At 44.0% G+C, this 18,225-nt stretch overlaps 1 protein-coding gene across 1 annotated transcript; it reads left to right on the top strand.

The window, feature by feature from the left end:
- Nucleotides 1–2,001: 2,001 nt before the first annotated feature.
- PROKR1 (prokineticin receptor 1) lies at nt 2,002–17,992 on the top strand. Its single transcript, XM_084823993.1, has 3 exons — nt 2,002–2,338; nt 5,494–6,141; nt 14,180–17,992. Exons 2-3 carry the CDS (start codon nt 5,624–5,626, stop codon nt 14,874–14,876), a joined length of 1,215 nt encoding a protein of 404 aa, XP_084680119.1. The 5' UTR covers nt 2,002–2,338; nt 5,494–5,623; the 3' UTR covers nt 14,877–17,992.
- Nucleotides 17,993–18,225: the final 233 nt, after the last annotated feature.

The raw sequence follows: 18,225 nt of genomic DNA, 5'->3' as shown, positions 1-18,225 counted from the left end.
ATGCCCCCAACACCTTTCCTCTCCCGCATCATGCCCCACACACCTTCCCTTCACCATGTAATGCCCCCCCTTCCCCTTACTGCTGAGCCACTCTGCTGGAGGAAGCAGCCAGCACGGCTCTTCAGAGAGCCCATAAAAACGAAAGGCTTGGCCCTGAGGGGGTCCTTCCTCAGACCAAGGCATGGGAGGGATGTCCCACGAGATGGCCCGTGCCTGGTTCTGAAGCAGCGCATCCTCAGAACCAGGCATTGCAGCCTGACAGGTTGCTTCCTCAGTTGATGTGGCCCTCCAGAGGGCAGCTGCTCCCGACAGCCCCACAGCAAATGCCACAGCAGGAGAGCGGCTGGCAGGGCTTTCTGCAAAACTCTCCGAAGGTGGTGGCAGCTTGCCTTCCTGGTCGGGGCAGGACGGGGGGCATGGTGTGATTTGCCTTTCCACCATCTGAGGCAGGGGCCAGCCCTCACTCACTTTGGATTGACTTGGAAATAAACCAAGTTATATCCGGAGGAGAAATAGCTCCATTTATTTTCCAAGCCAAGCCAAGGCTAAAAAAAAAAATACTTCCCCTACCCACCAGCCCTTCCTGATCCACAAAATGCCCTTCCCATTAATGCAGGGGTGGGCAACTTGTGGCTCTCCAGATGTGTTGGCCTACAACTCCCATCAGCCCTAGCCAGCATAGCCAATGGTAAGGGGTGAGGGGAGTTATAAGCACAAACATCTGGAAGGCCACAAGTTGCCCACACCTGTGTTAATGTCTGAACTGGCTGGGAAGCAGGTGCAATGGCGGAATGCATGGGGAGTTTTCCTCTCTTCCCCTTTCTCTCCATGGCGTCTTGGAACATTCCTGGGCTACCATGCTAGCTCTCTGCTACACAGCAGGCTGCACCTGGGCCCAGTGCGGTGATATTTTTCCAAGTGCTGCCTGCCTGCAGGAGAACTCCATCTCCCATGTGTCATCAAGCCCAGGCATGGTGCACTGATCTGGGAGTGAGAGTCTCAGGGGTGCATTCCAGCAGTGGGTGGGGGTAAGGCCACAGGGCAGAGCCAAGGAAAGAGGTCATTCTTACCACCAAGCATGCAAAGCACAGCTCAGTTCTAAGCAAGCCTGCTCAGGAGGACACCCCAATAGGATGCTCTCATGGGTGCAAAAGCACAGCTCAGATTCTATACAGGTAAAGTTTAATTGCCTTTAAATACCCTCTTATCTCACCAATCAGAGATAATACCAGAAGCTTGCAGTGTGGATGGGGAACTCCCGAGGCCAGACGTGCCCTATCCATGCTTTACTGTTTTTATTTTATGCAAATATATGCAGATATAAAATCAATCAAACCTCACATGATTTCTCCTAAGATTTCTTTAAGAGACCTACAGTAGTTAACAGTATCAGCAGCTGCCTATGACAGACCCTAAATTATATGAATTATCTATCTCATTTTAAATATAGGAAGCAATCAACACCAAGTTAAATGCTGATTCTTAATTCAAGTCCATTGGAGAATTTCATTCATCAAGTGCAATCAGTTAATCATAATCCTCTCTCCCACTGAGATCAATGGAGGTTTTAAAATGCTTCATTTTGGCTAGATTTTGTCTATAGTTTGCACACATATCTTCTACCCCAGTATTTATTTATTTAGCTGGTTTCGGTTGAGAATGTGCTTCATGCTGTGTGTCCAATCACACCATGCACCAAGTGACAGCCAATTATCCTAGAATGGCTCTCTAAAATGGTCCCAAATCACTGAAGAGCAGTTGGGGAAAATTGCAATATGTTCAAATCTGCTGTGCAAAGTGTAATCCCTTTTGGGGGGTGGGGGGGTGCAGGAAGGGATCACAACAGATCCTGTCAAGACTGCCTAGTGATCCAAGCCACACGCACGCATTCTGTCGAACTGTCGAAGCAGCATGCCATGATCAAGGTTGCCGCATGCTTTCCTATTCCAAGCTTAGAAGTAAAAAAGCCTGACTTGTTTGCTAAAAGACTGCCTGCCTGTTAAATGTGTCAATGGAATCTTAAGCGCGAGCACACACAGACAGGAGGCTGTGGGTGATATATGGTGTGCTGCCTCTTTAAAATTACATATGCATAGGGAGCATAAAGATGCCACCCACTGAGGATAGGCTTCAGTTGCAGGCACACCGTCAGCCAGACTTCTGATCCTGCTCAGCGACAAGGCAGGCGTATGGTCCCAACCTCTGGTGCCACACAGCATCATTCATTTAACCTCCTGCGCAGTGTTTCTAACAGCACTTCAAGCATCCCACAGCATCCTACAAGCTCAGAATCCCCCTAGAACACCATTAAGGGGTATAGGCACCAGCTCTGGAACAGGTATGGTCTGATTTGTACTTTTTTTTTTAATGACTTTTACTATTTTGCCAGGAAGTTGCTTGAAACATGTATGAAGAACTCTTACTTGGGAATTAATAATAATAATAATAATAATAATAATAATAATAATGGCACACATTGATTTTGAGTTCAGATATTTTCTGCTCTTCTTTTGCAACCATAGGGGAGCAATGTCACACCTCCCCCTGCCCAGAGATCGTACTGGAATGATTCCTATAAATTACTTACATCTGGATCCTAAACACAATGGATTGTATCTAATGCTAGTCTAACTGAAGTCTCATTCATTTCAGTAGGTCTGCTCTGAGGAGGGCTATTATTGGAGGCAACCCATTTCCTGCGACTGGGGGTGGGGTGAGGGGGGTAAGTCTGATTGATTTAAGTGGAACTTACTTCCAAATAAGTCTGCTCAAGCTGCCACTCTTAGACTCTCTAGCTACAAATCCCAGATGAAGTAGCTCTGCTAGTCCTATAGAAACAAAAAGGCAGTGTTGTGGGACCTCAGAGTCCAGTCATTTTACTGGGCTGCCCACAAAAGCTGATGCGTCAATAAATCATTGAAAAGTCCCTGGAATGCTATACCATTTTTTCTTTTTCTTTTGCTCTTTAGCTGGATGATTTAGGTGAGGTTTGTCAACATCAGTCTCCTCCATCCTTGTGCCCTCCAGATGCTGTCAGACTACAAGTCCCATCACTCCTGACCATTGGCAGTACAGGCTGGGAATGATGGGAGTTTTAGCCCAACCCATCTGGGGGGTACTGGTTTGGGAAAAGCTGGTCAAAGTAAATGGCAAACGTGCATTTGCCCTTCTGCTGGCTTAACCTTGATAAGGAATTGAACGATATCTATGAAGTTTCCTACAACCAGTGTCTTTTGGATACTGATGTGTTTTCTTGGAAAATGCTATTTAATTGTTGTGGGAGTTTGCAGTCTCTTCTTTGCTGCCCAAAGATAGGATAGTATTGTGAAGAGCAATTCTCATCATGCGAAGAAACAGCTGTTTGTTTTTCAATTGCTGCACAGAGATTTTGGGAGGTGTGCAATTGTGCACACAGCTTGGAATTCCAATATTGGTGAACCTGGAATTGAGCCTGCTTCCAGTGATGGGTTTGGAGCATTCCCAGTGGTTCATTTGTGCTTACAGGAGAAGCAGGCACAAGAGGACAGGAGGTTGGGTCCACTGCTAAATGTAAAGAAATATACAATTCAAGAAGAGGAAAGGTCTCATTCTGTTATAAAAAATCAGCTTTTTCCCTCTGTCATGGATGAATTCCATCTGAGAATAAGCAAAGCTAATTTAAATGTCCGCGGCTAAATCTACCTTGCCTCCCTGCCTCCCCTTCGCAGTGAAGTTTGCATGACCTCCAGGAGAAGTAGATCTGACAAAAGGAATCACTTTGTCTGACGTCCATGAGCTACTTCAGTAGCCTTTCTAGTGTTGGTTTCAGTGCAACCAAATCAGTTTTAGAGGTAGTCATCTGCATGCCATAGTTTTGCAAATGTAAGAATCATTCCTGATCTATATTCACAAGAGTTCAATGTTGATGGGAATTAGTAACACAGAAATCAAAAACAAAGCTGTGAAATCCCAGGCCCATTTTGGAATCTGGACTTTGACATAAATCCACCAGCTCTATTTATTGCAAATTCACATTAGTGCTGCAAGACAACAGATCCTGTGTGCACATTGGATTTCCTGTGCTGAAGATGTCCATCACTTATGGGAATGGGAAAACCTTTTCCTGGGTAGTGCTCAAGGAGCGCATCAGACCCCCACACAAAACTTTGGCTCAGCACCATTACATTTTTCTCCATATAAAGGCATGGAAATAACTTCTCTATCTGCCAAATGTCCAGTGGTGCTGTCAGGGTAGGACTTTGGGGCAGAGATCCAGGGCCCTACTTAGCAGAATGAGTAGGAGGGGGCCCCTGCTGCTCATTGCAAGTCCAAATTACCACATTTTAAAGTACATAAAGTAATACACATTGCTACCTAAAGAGAGGGGTGGCTGAAAGACCAGTGAGTCCAGAGTCTGAAATGACCTAACTGCACCACTGCAAATATGAATATGCAAGACACTCCTGAGTGATTGATGGATCAGGATTTCTCAATCTGTAGGACAGATGTCCCCAAGACTTCCCAGTGTCCCCAAGTCTTTTTGGTGGCTCCATGAGAAAAATCATTCTATTGACTGACTTCAACAAAAGGTTATGCCATGGTACAGTTAGGAAACCTGGTACTCTATATCTGTTTCCAAAATAATATATTTTTTGGCATGACACCCCTTTCACTCCATTTAATTACTTGAAGTACAATGCAAGAGCTGCAGTTTAGTTCCTCTCTGAGCCGTTCAGAAAATGTAAAACTACTGAAGGAAAAGTGGGTGATATATGCTCTGGTGAGATGGCATATTTGAGTAACGTCTCCTGAACCACCTCAACCTGGTGCCCTCCAGATGTGTTGGACTACAGCTGTGCTGGCTGGTGGATTATGGGAGTTGTAGTCTGGAGAGCACTGGGTTGGGGAAGGCTGGACTATACACTGAGCTCTGTGTAAGTGCTATGCTCAGATGGGATAGAACAGACAGGGAAATCAATTTTCTTCTTGTCCCTCCACCCAATATGTTATTTCAGCCTGTGCAAGAAAGAAAAGAAACAGAAAATCTTGCAAAATAAAGCCACTTGACAAAGCACTGCATTTGGGTTTCCAAACTGGAAATGTTTCTTGCAAGAGCTTCAAATGCAAAGAGGTTGGAAACAATACATCTGTGAAAAAATTCTTCAGGTGCTTCCAGATGAGGTTTCCCTGTGCAATCGCCCTGCCTCATTCATGGAATCTTACAGGGGGTCCAGATGATGAGATGCCTTCAATCTGTAGCCCTCCTGTGTTTTCTGCTGCTTCTTCTGTCATTTCTCTTACCTGAAAAAAGTGGTTAAGGAAAAAGACAGAATAGCAGCACAATGTATATTTTGATGGTTAGTGCTAGGAGCCCACCTCTGGAAGCACCCTTCCTTTCCAAAACCATTGGTGGCATTTCTAAAAGAAAGCTTTAGCACAGGGGTGATACTACTTCTTCATTTTCTCATTTTTCTGTATCTGATTCTGCTTTTCTGTCTCTTTTAATTTTAAAAGGTAAGAAAACATGTGTTGCTGTCAAAGATGCTGAGAGCATGATGTACAGAAGCATAAGGTCTCCCCGTCCCTGGACAGCCCTTTCCGGGAGAGAATTGAGAAGGCAAAGCTCAAGACAACTTAACTGAAAATGAGCAAAGCCAACAGCCACACCATGAGGCAGGAAGGGCATCATCCCAATAACACACTCACAAGTACCAATTTCGCTGCTATCTACAGCCACCATAGCGGAGACTTTACCTCTTACCCAAACTTCACTTTCCCCTTCAATGTCAGCTACAGCGACTATGATCTGCCCTTGGACAATGGCGATGATGTGACCAAGACACGCACTTTCTTTGCTGCCAGGATTGTCATTGGCGTGGCGCTGGTTGGCATCATGTTGGTCTGTGGCATTGGCAACTTTATCTTCATTGCTGCTCTGGCTCGCTATAAGAAGCTCCGTAATCTCACAAACCTTCTCATTGCAAACCTGGCCATCTCTGACTTCATTGTGGCCATCGTCTGCTGTCCTTTTGAGATGGACTACTATGTGGTGCGACAGCTCTCTTGGGAACATGGCCATGTGCTTTGCGCCTCTGTCAACTACTTGCGCACAGTCTCTCTCTATGTCTCTACCAATGCACTTTTGGCTATCGCTGTGGACAGGTAAGGAGGAGAATTAGAAAGTGGGGTGGTCTGTAGCCAAGAATTTTGTATTCCTTTCTAGGACCCACGTCAACGTTTTCCAAATTGATTCTCCCTCCCCCACCCAAATTAGTGATTTAAACATTAGATAGTTAATTGGGCTCTGATGTCTTTCCTCTATCTCAGGGCCCAGGCCCGGCCCTACCATTAGGCTGAGTGAGGTAGGTGCCTCAGGTGGCAGATTCAGGAGGGCAGGGAGAGGCAGCAAGGTATGGGAGGACAGAGTTGTATGTGTATCAGACACCCTGCCCTGCATTCCCTAAGCTACCCTGCTGTTCTTACTAGAGGGAGCCAGAACTGAAGTAAAATTCAACTGCCAGTCTGTTCACCTTCTGTACATAGAATGGAGGGGGGGGAGCATTTTGTCCTTTGCCCCAGGCAGCAACCTGTCTTGGGCCAGCACTGTCACCATCACTTCAGTGAAAGCAACCCAAGTACTTTCATCCAAGTTATCACAGCAGGTTGAGAAGAAGGACTGCCAGAAGAGAACATCCCACAGCTCCATGACAGCTTGGCTGTGCTGTGTGCAAGATGAAAGAGGGAGGCCCTTCCTGAAATAAATGGCCTGCTTAGGCTGAGTCAGATTTAGTGTTAAGGCAATTGAGAAGCAAATCCAGTGGCAAGTCAATAAATGGACAAAAGGTCAATCACATCAGTCCAGCAAGAGAGCAGTTCAAGGCAGGAGTAATCAGTAAACAGGCAATGGCCAAAGCCACAGTATTACAGTATTAGACAGGCACAGGGGAGAGTTCCAGGAGAAAGCGCTGAGGCACCCTCAGGGTCCAAAAACAGGTAAGCGGTCAGATACAAATGTCATCCAAGAAGCAGAGTCATGCAGGGGTCCAAAGGTCAGAAGCTCAAAGTTTCAGACACAGCGCAAATTCAGGGAAACAAGGTACTACAGTTCTTGTTCTCTCCTGCCTCTCCCCCCCCCCCATGCTCTAACTGAAAGCTTATATAGCCAAAACGTCCAGCTGAAATTCATCACAGCCCCTCTGGCAAATGTCCTACTCATGAAGAGGGTCTTGCTCACCAGGAGGCCTTTACTCTTGAGGAACCCTCCTTTGCAACAGAACACTCCTTCACATAGTCGTACTGGCCGGCCTCTTGAGATGACCATGCCCTTGGGGGCTAGATGGTGGCTCAGCTGTCTCAGAGGTGGAATTCCCCTCCTCTTGCAGAGATGGGCCCACAGCAATCTCCCCTGAGGGCCAAACTCCCTGGGTCTCCAGACCTGGGCTGTTCCTCAGTATTATCCATCTCTGGGAGCTCTGGCTCCTCTTCTGAGGAGGATTCCTTCAGTGCGGGTGTGACAGGAAATGGCAGCCAGTCAGCCTTGGGGCATAGCAACCAGCAAGTTCCCACCCTGAGCCACTGAGGCTTGCCATTCTTTACAAGTAGAAGGCTTTGCTTTTCATTACCCACTGGCTTGGGTACAGGACAGTCCAGCTTTGGCTTCCCTGATTTGGATACCAATTATGGTTCTAGAGATAAAAGCAGTCCTAGCTCTGGGTTTTGGAGGGCCCTTGGGTAAAACCACCTCACTGGTGCCACTTCCCTCAGTGAGTCTACCTTCTTACCAGCATGGTTGCCAACTCCTCCTCTTCCTCATTGTTGCCACCAGGCAAAGAGCCATTGAGGAAATAGGCGGTGGCATCTATTGCACCACCACTGTTGTTTGGGCCAGAGTTAATGGAGGGTGAAGAAGCGGGTTGTAATGGTGGAGAGGAGGAACAGGTCCAAGGGGTTTTTGTCAGTGGGCCCTCATCAGGTAACCAGCCTTGGATACAAACTTCCAGAGTAATAACAGCCCTGTGCTCTAGCACCAGACCCATCTGCCCTGGCCTTCTGGACTTTTGAAATGAAAAAGGGGGGTTGAAAAATCAATGGGTTGGATTCAGATTTAGTCGTACTTAGGGTAGACCCAAGTCATGACTAACTTCAGTTTCATTGATTTCAATGGATCTATTCTAACTATGACTAAATCTGGATCCAACCTCATGGTGCAGAAAATAACAAATCTAATGCACTTAAAAAAAAAACTGTGCAAAGATTTATTTATTTTTAATTATTTGTGGAATTAGAAAAAGATTTCACTGTGCAGGTTAATTGGGAACAGGCATGGCAACATATAGACATGGAAGGAAGCATTACAGTGGATTGTCATTCTTTTCAAGTCTAAAACATGATCCCATAGAAATAAGAATAGATCTTTTTCGATTGATTAGACTGAAACACCATTTTATAAGCATCAGAGAGAAGATGTCAGCCCTAGGGCCATACCTTTGCAATCAAAGGTAGTTTTTTCTCCCAGCGGGAACTGTTCATCCAGCAATTTATTTCAAGAATAAGTTTTGAAGCATCTTGAAGAATTTGAGCAGTATCCTCGCTGAGTATGGGACACAAGCAAGGTTGAAAAGGATACATTCAGAACTAGCTAATGATAACAGTATAATTATTAAGAAGACTATGGGGAGATTGTAATAAGAAATAGATAAGATTACTGAGCAGAATTACCCTGAGCGATCAGCACAACCAGTGCTCTTTTGTATTAAAGGCCCATCAAACTGTGTTCAACAGAAACAACAGTGACTTCTGAAGAAGCAGAGGATAAAGGAGAGAACAATGGAATAAATAATGAATACTAGGTTTTTGTGTGTGTGTTGTTAATAACAATGTGTCTTGTGGACCACTAATTTGTGTTATCTAATAGCCATAGAACGTTTTTCCCCCAAAAGGAAACCTGTAGTTTCAGGCAACAATCCTTGATGAGACCCATTATCTAAATTTGTGAGCATTTAAGGCCTTTTTAAAAACCCTGAAATAAAGTTGTATTTATGGGATTCTTTTGCATCCCTAAAACTGCAGACCTTAGATCAAATAGATGAAAATGTTGTATTAGTAACTCTTCGTGTTTGATTCTTGAAGATGCATATTCCCACAGCACCTAATATCATAAAGCAAGGGCAGGGCAAATCCAGATATTGTTGGACTTCCAGATATTGTTGGACTTCCGGATATTGTTGGATTTCAGCTTCCATCAGCCCCAGACAGCATGGCCAGTGGTCAGGGTAATGAAAGCTGAGGTCCAACAACATCTAGAGGCCCATGGATTCCTCAGTTCTATTGTAGAGGATACCTTACAACAGCCTTCCCCAACCTGGCACTCTCCGGATGTGTTGGAATACAGTTCTCATCATCCCAAAATCAGCAGCCATGCTGGTTGTGGATGGGAGCTGTAGTCCTACACATCTGGAGGGCGCCTGGTTAGAGTGGCTGCCCTACAAAGACAACAGAGATAGACGCACACAGAGAGAGAAAGAGAGAGCAAAACCAGCCCCCTTCTTTATAACCCTTTCTGAAATAGCTTTGATCAACCATTACTTCATTTTTGCATAAAAACCTATTTTGGGCAGGTGATAAGGGTTTCTATGGGGGATTCAGTGGTCCTTGAAATTCCTAACATTTATATGGCACACTCATAAATTTATATTTCCTTCAACAAAACTATTTCTACAGGCAACTCTGTTCTTAGTGGTAATACACTGACAATATATTTTCAATATGGAGTGGTAAATATGGAAGAATTGGAATATTTTCTTATTTATTTATTTATTTATTTGTGTGTTTTAGTCTCCACCAACCCTATAGATGTCAATATTATGTTTCAAATTATGTTTTCTACCAAGAAAATTCATTGTCTGAATGTTTACTTATTATTTTTAAGAGAGTAGATTAATAACAGCCATATATAGAAAACTAGTGGAGGCTGGATGCCAGTGGGGCTGTGAATCCACTCTGGATTTCAATCAGAACCAGTCAGAACTCTAAAGGAGCTATCCAAGGTACGAACCTTTAGAGTTCTGACTGGTTCTGACTGAAATCTGGAGCAGGTTCACTACCCAACTGATATTGGAGCCACCAGCCTCCACTGTAGAAAACCTTCAGATAAGATTGCACTCCTCCTTTGAAGTAGTTCGCATCCTTTACATAGAATAAATAGTGTTATTATACAGATACTTTTCACGGTATACATACCACTGTCTGAGGTTTTAATTCTGTGTCAGAAATCATAAGTAACAACTCGCTCAGCAAGGGCTACCTAGAAAATACAGTGAGGACAGCAGAAAATGTTAGGCTGCAGAAGGAAGGATTCAGTGGCAGTAAAAGAAAGGAAGGCAGGCAGGCAGGGAGAGATCCAATGGACTAGTGTACAGCCTGACTTGGGGTGGGAGGGAGAAATAGATATTCATTAGGTTTTAGCCAGCATCCTCTTCTGTGATTAGCAGCCCATCATAACCTAAAGGACAGATAGGTTAGTACATTCTGCCACTTCTTTAAGAGCAAATAAAAGTAGGTTTCAAGCATGGACTGGAACAACTCCCTCTCACGCACACAGATGTCCAGGGGCACTTCCGTGCCCTCTTGTGGCCATTACCAATTCACCTGCAAAATCTGTCACTAAACTCGCAGATCCATTTCACTAAACATCTTAAGCATCTCTCCACCTGGATTTTTAACCTTTAATAAATGTGTTATTGCCTGCACTTGTGGATTTGCCCCCCCTTCCTCCCTCTCTCCCTGCCCTCCAGTTCTTCACACCTCAGCTTTTATCTACACCGACAGAGGTGGATTGTCACCTGAATTGTCTGCCACAGGGCTATGGGGAATGTATGGCTCTCCTGATGTTGTGGCACTGCCACTCCCATGATCCATCACCATTGGCTATGTTGGTCAGGGCTAATGGAAGTTGCAGTCAGAGAACATCTGGAGGGCCACACACTGCCCACCCCTTGTGTACCAAAAAACAACTCTAGTACTTGTGAGGACCTCAAGTCATGTTCCCCTTTATGTTGCTATTGCTTTATGATGCTATTGCTTTGGGTTGTTTGCTTTGGATAGGGGGTGAGACTGCCTCCCTGGCAAAGGCCAAGCTGATAAGCCATCTCTGTGCCAGCTGCAGGAAGTGGCACCCTACTGTGGCCACATGATCAAAAGCCAACTCAGATTGTGGAGGCAGTTTGCACTGTTGTTCCCTGACCACTCTGAGCATTTCTCTGGCTGTGTGTGTGTGTGTGTGTGTGTATGAGAGAGAGAGAGAGAGAGAGAGAGAGAGAGAGAGAGAGAGAGAGAGAGATGCACAAGCACACACAACAAAACCATAGTTCATATATTACTGAAATATTAGAGAATCAGGGCCCTCATTCATTCTGGGCTAGATCTACACTAGTGCTTTTGATTGGTATTGCAGTGCCCTGATAACCGTTGGGGCACATCACGCATTCCATGTGCTGATGCTGCTTTTCTAGCATTATTTCCCACTTCTTTTTCCATATTATCCAAAATACCACAACAGATGTCATTGTGTGTGCTATGAGGTATAAATGTGCATGAGGGATGTAGTGTCACCATGATGGAATTGTGTCACTATGACACGAGGGGTAGATCTGGCTCAGGTTGTTCCAGCTGGGATGTTGGCACTGTTTCAGAACACTGTTTTAAATAGGATCTACCTATTATCTATCTGGGGGCTGCGGTGGCTTAGTGGTTAAGACGCTGAACTGCAGACTGGAAGGTCGGCAGGTCAGCAGTTCGAGACCCGAGTGCTGCGTGACGGAGTGAACTCCCGTCTTCAGTCCCAGCTTCTGCCAACCTAGCAGTTCGAAAGCAGGAAATTGCAAGTAGATAAATAGGTACCGCCTCGGCGGGAAAGGTAGCAGCGTTCCGTGCACCTCGGTGTTCAGTCATGCCGGCCACATGACCACGGAAGCATCTTCGGACAGCGCTGGCTCTTCGGCTTAGAAACGGGGATGAGCACCGCACCCTAGAGTCGGACACGACTGGTTGGGGACACCTTTACCTTTTTATTATCTATCTATCTATCTATCTATCTATCTATCTATCTATTTTTAATTTGATCAAATTGAATGCAATTGAGTGTAGTCCTAAAATGTCTACTCAGATGCAAGTCCTTTCAACCATCCTCCTTTCCAATTTACAACTTTTCCTTCTTCGGCTGTACACAATGGCCTTGATCTAACAGATGTCCTGAGCAACTAATCATGTGTCACAGCCAGGGCCCCCACCTCCATTTAAAGCTACATCCAGCCAGTTCTATGGAGACCAGATAAGCATCGCAATTTGTGAGGCAGCTGGGATTATCCATCCAGGTGTATCTTTGCTCCTGAACACAGATCTCTCTTTCTAGATCAAAGCAATTTTTTTAAAACAAGTGCTTATACTTGTTGAAGATATTTGGGGAGGGTAGAGAGGGCCTTCCAAGCCCACCCTCTTCAGACTCTATGAATAAGAATCCAGATAAGTAGAACAGCTGTCTCTATTCAACCCAAACCAATTGGCTTGGAGAAAGCTTTACAAGTAATGTTACATTTTCGGTGTCTTCTTTTGTGTTCAGAGGACCCTTAATTCATAAAGGCTACCAGAAACCAATGGAAACCTCTTGCCTTTGTCCAGCTTTGGGAATGTGAGCACATTCCTTTCTCGGTTGATTAAGAACATTTATCTCTAAAGAGAACAAATGGGCAAACTGTGCAATACAGAATGTGCCCATTCTGTCTATCTGGGTATCTGGGCAACGGGGCAGCAGGCAGGCTCAAGATTCTTTTACTGATTAGAAGTGTTGAAAAGAGTTCACATTTCAGGAAAGCATCAGGTACAATTAGGAGGCGGCCTATGAGAGCTGTCGATGCAGTAAAGTATTTTTTGCTGATTTGATACATAACAAGAACACTGCTGAAATAACTTTGGCACTTCAAAGCGCTGTAAAGAACTAGTTAGGTGACCTTGTGTGATGATGACCAGCTACTATAACGCTATCCTGAATTCTGAAGAAGTCACAGGAGTATGATCCTGGGATCAACTGATAAAGCAAAAAAGAAGAAGAAAAGCATAAGCAGCCATGTTGACTACAAGTAAAATAAATCAATATGTAGGCAATGCGATATACATGACATAAGAAAAATGCCATAAGAAAATAAGAAAAAGACATAAGAAAATATAAAAGATATAAGAAGAATGCCAAAATCCATATTAGTGTAATTCCTTTATTAGGCAAACCAAAAGATCACAAAGTATGTGCAAGCTTTCAAGATCTCCAGATCTCTTCAGCAGGCAAGATGCTACAAAAAGCAGGCGGGGGGATGGGGGAGAATAAAACCTTGGCTTGATCGTGAAGTCACAATGACTGCATGTTCAGAGTGCCAAGATGAAAGAGGAGGTTTGAGGGCTCTGCAAAAATATTCAAATTAGGTTCTGCAAGTCATATGATGGTTACAAGGTTGGGCCTGGAACTGTCCCTAGGATTGCTGGGAACCAGAAAGAGGAAAAAGTTGGATCCCCCGACTTGTAAATATAAAATCTTGCTGCTCCTCAGACATGTTTCCATGCTGAGTGAAACACACTGGCCCGTTTTATCAGTAGATCACTGACAGAACTAAGCAGTCTTTATATTAACCAGGCTGGAGATGATTTTAGATACTGCACGAGGTTAAAAAAGTCAATCGAAGCCAAATTGGGTAGCTTTACCTAGTAGCTGGAGGGAATGAACCCTCAGAGAATAAAGACCCAGCTTCAGGTGGTACTGCGGGGCGGAGTGCATTGGCTAAGTCAGCTCTATGACCTGGCCTTTTCCTGATGTTATGGTATTTCCTTCTATGACTCCCCATAGGGACCCTGGTAGCTTATAGTCTGATGCTGTACACTGCAGCGTCGGCAGAGATGCTCTTAGGATCAGATATTCAGGTTTTGATTCCAGGGCAATGCAGCTCTCCCCAGTTTCAACATTAGCACACCAGCTAACATCAGCAATATTGCAATGAGAGTATGGTACTTCCTCAACATGGATTTCAGGTGTGGGGTGGGGGGTTACTTTAAAAAAAGAGTTGCCATTTTTTCCCAATGCCAAGTAAGTTAGTTTGCAAAACATGATTTAATTGCAAGACTTTCCTAACATGAATTTGGAAACCCTTGTCTTTTGCAGATACCTTGCTATTGTTCATCCACTGAAACCTCGAATGAATTACCAAACTGCAACCTTCCTAATTGCCGTGGTCTGGATTGTATCCTTGATCATCGCAATACCATCTGCCTATTTTGCAACTGAAACGGTACTGTTCATGATCAAAAACCAAAAGAAAATTTTCTGTGGCCAGATTTGGCCAGTCGATCAGCAGATATATTACAAATCCTATTTCCTTTTCATCTTTGGCATTGAGTTTGTTGGACCTGTTTTCACAATGACCCTCTGCTATGCCAGGATCTCACAGGAGCTTTGGTTTAAAACTGTGCCGGGCTTTCAGACAGAACAGATCAGGAAGAGGCTCCGTTGCAGGAGGAAAACTGTGTTGGTACTCATGTGCATTCTGACGGCCTATGTTGTCTGCTGGGCACCGTTCTACGGCTTCACAATCGTCCGTGACTTTTTCCCCACTGTGTTTGTGAAGGAGAAGCATTATCTGACTGCCTTCTACATAGTCGAGTGCATTGCCATGAGCAACAGCATGATCAATACCATGTGCTTTGTGACAGTAAAGAACAACACCATGAAGTACTTCAAAAAGATCATGCTACTAAGGTGGAGGTCTACCTACCATGGGTCCAAGTCCAGTGTCGACATGGACATCAGAACAAGTGCCATGCCTGTCACAGAGGAGGTGGATTGCATTAGACTCAAGTGAATTCTTGCCAGACATCTCTGCACAACAAAGATCCTTTTTGGTGCATGGCCTCATTAATTCATACCTTTTCCTTTGTCTTTTTTGGTATGGGTGAAAATTCACCAGGGAAGGTGCTGCAGAGCAGAGCACGGTCTGAACAAGAATACTCAAATGTTCTAATAGACAATGGGAAATGAAACAGTTTTGCCACAGTCCTCCATTTTGACATGACTCCATTTCTTTTATGTGAAATTATGATATTTACGCCTAGAGTTCTTGAAGTCAAAAAGAGATCTTAATCCAAGAAAATGGGGTTATTCCTTGACTCTCATCAAAATCCCCATAGCTCCTTATCTATCCCGAGGCTAAATGCATGCCAACTCATTGCTTGTGTAAGACAGACAGAAGTTAGGCTAACATTTAAGATCAACAAACTGATTTGTGGATCAATGGCTTCAAATATGCTTCTTACATTTTCAGAGCAAACCCGAACAATTCCAGCCCTTGGCATCAGCATCTTCCTAAGTGATAAGTTCTTTCCTGATGGACACTAGAATTTCTGGAACCAGGGTAGCCATCAGTAAAAATTATCCTCTCCTGTAATATTGTTATCTGGTTCAGTAATAGTGTTTTACTACAGAAATCTTGTAGTCCTTTGATGTCTGCCCACTACATCTTGTAGTCCTTTGATGTCTGCCCACTGTGGAAGTATGGGTGGAATGTTACTTTACACATCCTGTATGCTTGATACATGGAGCAGCTACATTTTGAGGCAATCAGTCTCTTGAGTTCCTTAGATTTTCAAAGGTGGATGTAAAGCTAACTTCCGTTTTCATGTGGGGTGTATGGGGAAGTTGGATCCCTAGGCTGGTAAATCACATATTCAAGGTTTTCATTACTGTGGTGATCATTACCTAATTGATGGGATTTGTCTGCTATTTAAAGCTGGTTAACCCATATGATATTACAGGATATCAACTACACCAAGGTGCATTTGATCTTAAGCTCCTTTAAATGAAGATGGAATCTTATAAATGCAAAGAATGTGGTCTACCCACTAGGCTATGGTGTCTTGATACAGTGTTTACATCTAGCTGAGGTACTCAAATAATTGGGGGAGGAGTAAAGGGGCCCTTAATGGAATCCACTTCCAGATTCCCTTGTGTTTTTATCATTTTAAATGGTTGTGTGACACCTTGATGGCTTTGTAGCAAATAAGGCAGTACATAAATGTTAATTAATTAATTAATCAATCAATCATAATTCAAGTACTGAGTTGAGGGCTTTCAAAATTATTCTTGCAGCTGCATAGACCTTGAGAAAAATAATCAAATGGGTAATCAATTAACATGTGCATAGATTATTCTGGGAGCTGAAAATGGATTCCTGGATAGGCACCATTCGTGGGATGATCTGGGCGGGGCCACGGCTCAGAAGTATAACGAAGCACAGGCTTTGCATGCAAAAGGCTCTGGTTCAATACGGTGGAAGCTGGTGGGTCCTATGTCAATGGGCTGGTGAATCCGCTCTGGATTTCAGTCAGAGCTCTAAAGGAGCTATCCAAGGTGCTGAACCCATTTCAGGAAGAGGGTTCAGTCCTTTGGGCAGCTCCTTTAGAGTTTTGATTGATTCTGACTGAAACCCAGAGCAGATTCACTGCCCTACTGAAATAGGATCCACCAGCCTTCACTGGTTCAATCCATGGAATCTCCCATTAATAGAAACCAGGGAGGGATATAGATATAGGTTGCACAAGGGGAGGCAACCTGTGTCCCTCCAGATGTTTTGCCCTACAACTCCCTTCAGACCTAGCCAGCATAGCCAGTGGTAAGGGATGATGGGAGTGGAGGCCAAAAATCTGGAGGGCCACAAATTAGCTTCTCCTGATATTTGTATTCCTTCCCACTAGGAGCTGAAGACACAAACATGGGGTTGTTCCATCCTATCCTACCTTGTGAGATTAGACTGAGAAATATTGACTTGCTTAGGGCAAGACAGGGATCCAAATCCAATTCTCTTCCATTCCAGTTTGCTTCTGCATGATGCACACCCAAATGTATTTTATTTGTTTGTTTATTACATTTATATCCTTCCTTTTTTTCCTCTTGCAAGGAACCCAAAGCGGCATACACGGTCCTCACCTGCTTACATAGATGAGGTTGAGGGCCAGTGAGTTGCCCAAAATCACCCAGTGAGCTTCATGGGTGAGTGGGGACTGGAATTCAGATTTTCCAAGCCCCAATCCAATTCTCTAACCACTACGCGACACTGTATCTACATACAGTGTACATTACATTAAAGCATAGTATTAAAAACATTGCTTTAAAAAATGATAGCCATGTATACATACCCATGGAACAAAGCCCTATAGCTGAATCAGAAAAATGTTTTGGCCTACCCTACCATGGCATTATAAAACTACTCTAAATTAGTTATTAAAATATTTCCTTTAGATGTATGAAGTTGTCTAAAAAGTGAAGGCTCAAAGCAGCCACCCACTTGTATTAATTCAGCCCAACTAACATGTGAATAAATAAATTTGCCAGACCATGGATTTTTTTTTATTTTTTTTTTAGGGCTCAATCAAAATGAGAACACTTTTAACTGAAGTATTCATCTGCTGTGAAAAGCATACCCCCTTTCAGCCATTGAGAGGGTTGAGAGAGAGAGAGGAGAGATGCAAAAGTGAGTGAAAAGTTCATTTGGAGTAAAGGTACTGCTGTCACTGTGCATTGACTTTGTGACATATAGCAATACCTCATTGGCCACATGACCTTGTGACATCATCATACTCCATGATCCCACATTGGCTAGAATTACTTTTCCAGGATGAAGATGCTATTTTCCAAACATGGTAATGAAGCATCTGCCAACTGGTTAGCAAGCAGCCCCCAAACGGCCAGCAAAAAAAAAACCATGAGAAAGGGGGAGGGCATGAGTTGTGTGTGTGTGTGGGGGGTGCCCCTGAAAGCGCTATTCTTATACCAAAAATGGTAATGGTTGAACATTTGTGTAGCCCTAATTAGTTTAACATAAACCTAAAACATTTATCTATCCAGTGGACCTCAAAACATTTGGTATTGGCCAACAAAATGTACAACTACTACGATTGTCATACATAATAAAGGGGACAAACTAGAACTCAGATTGTGAGAAGAGATGGTAGATTCTGGATCTCTGTGATTCTTGTTAGTACTGTAACCTTTGCCCCTTGTGGTCCAAGTTTACTCAGAATTATCCCACTGAGTCTAATGCGGGGGGGGGGGGGATCTTGCGGCACTCCAGATGTTTAGGCCTACAACTCCTATCATCCCTCAACATTGGCTATGCTGGCTAGGGCTGATGGGACCTCTAGGCTAAAATATCTAGA

The sequence above is a fragment of the Heloderma suspectum genome, chromosome 1 (genome assembly GCF_057233095.1).
Source record: "Heloderma suspectum isolate Gila_16-S chromosome 1, 16-S_ref, whole genome shotgun sequence".
Classification (NCBI taxonomy): domain Eukaryota; kingdom Metazoa; phylum Chordata; class Lepidosauria; order Squamata; family Helodermatidae; genus Heloderma; species Heloderma suspectum.
Note: the sequence above shows the minus strand (reverse complement) of the source record. Positions and strands in the feature narration are given on the sequence as shown.

What these genes read in the sequence shown, in the direction of transcription:
- PROKR1 (XM_084823993.1), top strand. Translation starts at nt 5,624, where the DNA reads ATGAGCAAAGCCAACAGCCACACCATGAGGCAGGAAGGGCATCATCCC. An exon ending in TTGGCTATCGCTGTGGACAG is followed by an intron (nt 6,142 to 14,179) that starts GTAAGGAGGAGA and finishes TGTCTTTTGCAG; the next exon opens with ATACCTTGCTATTGTTCATC.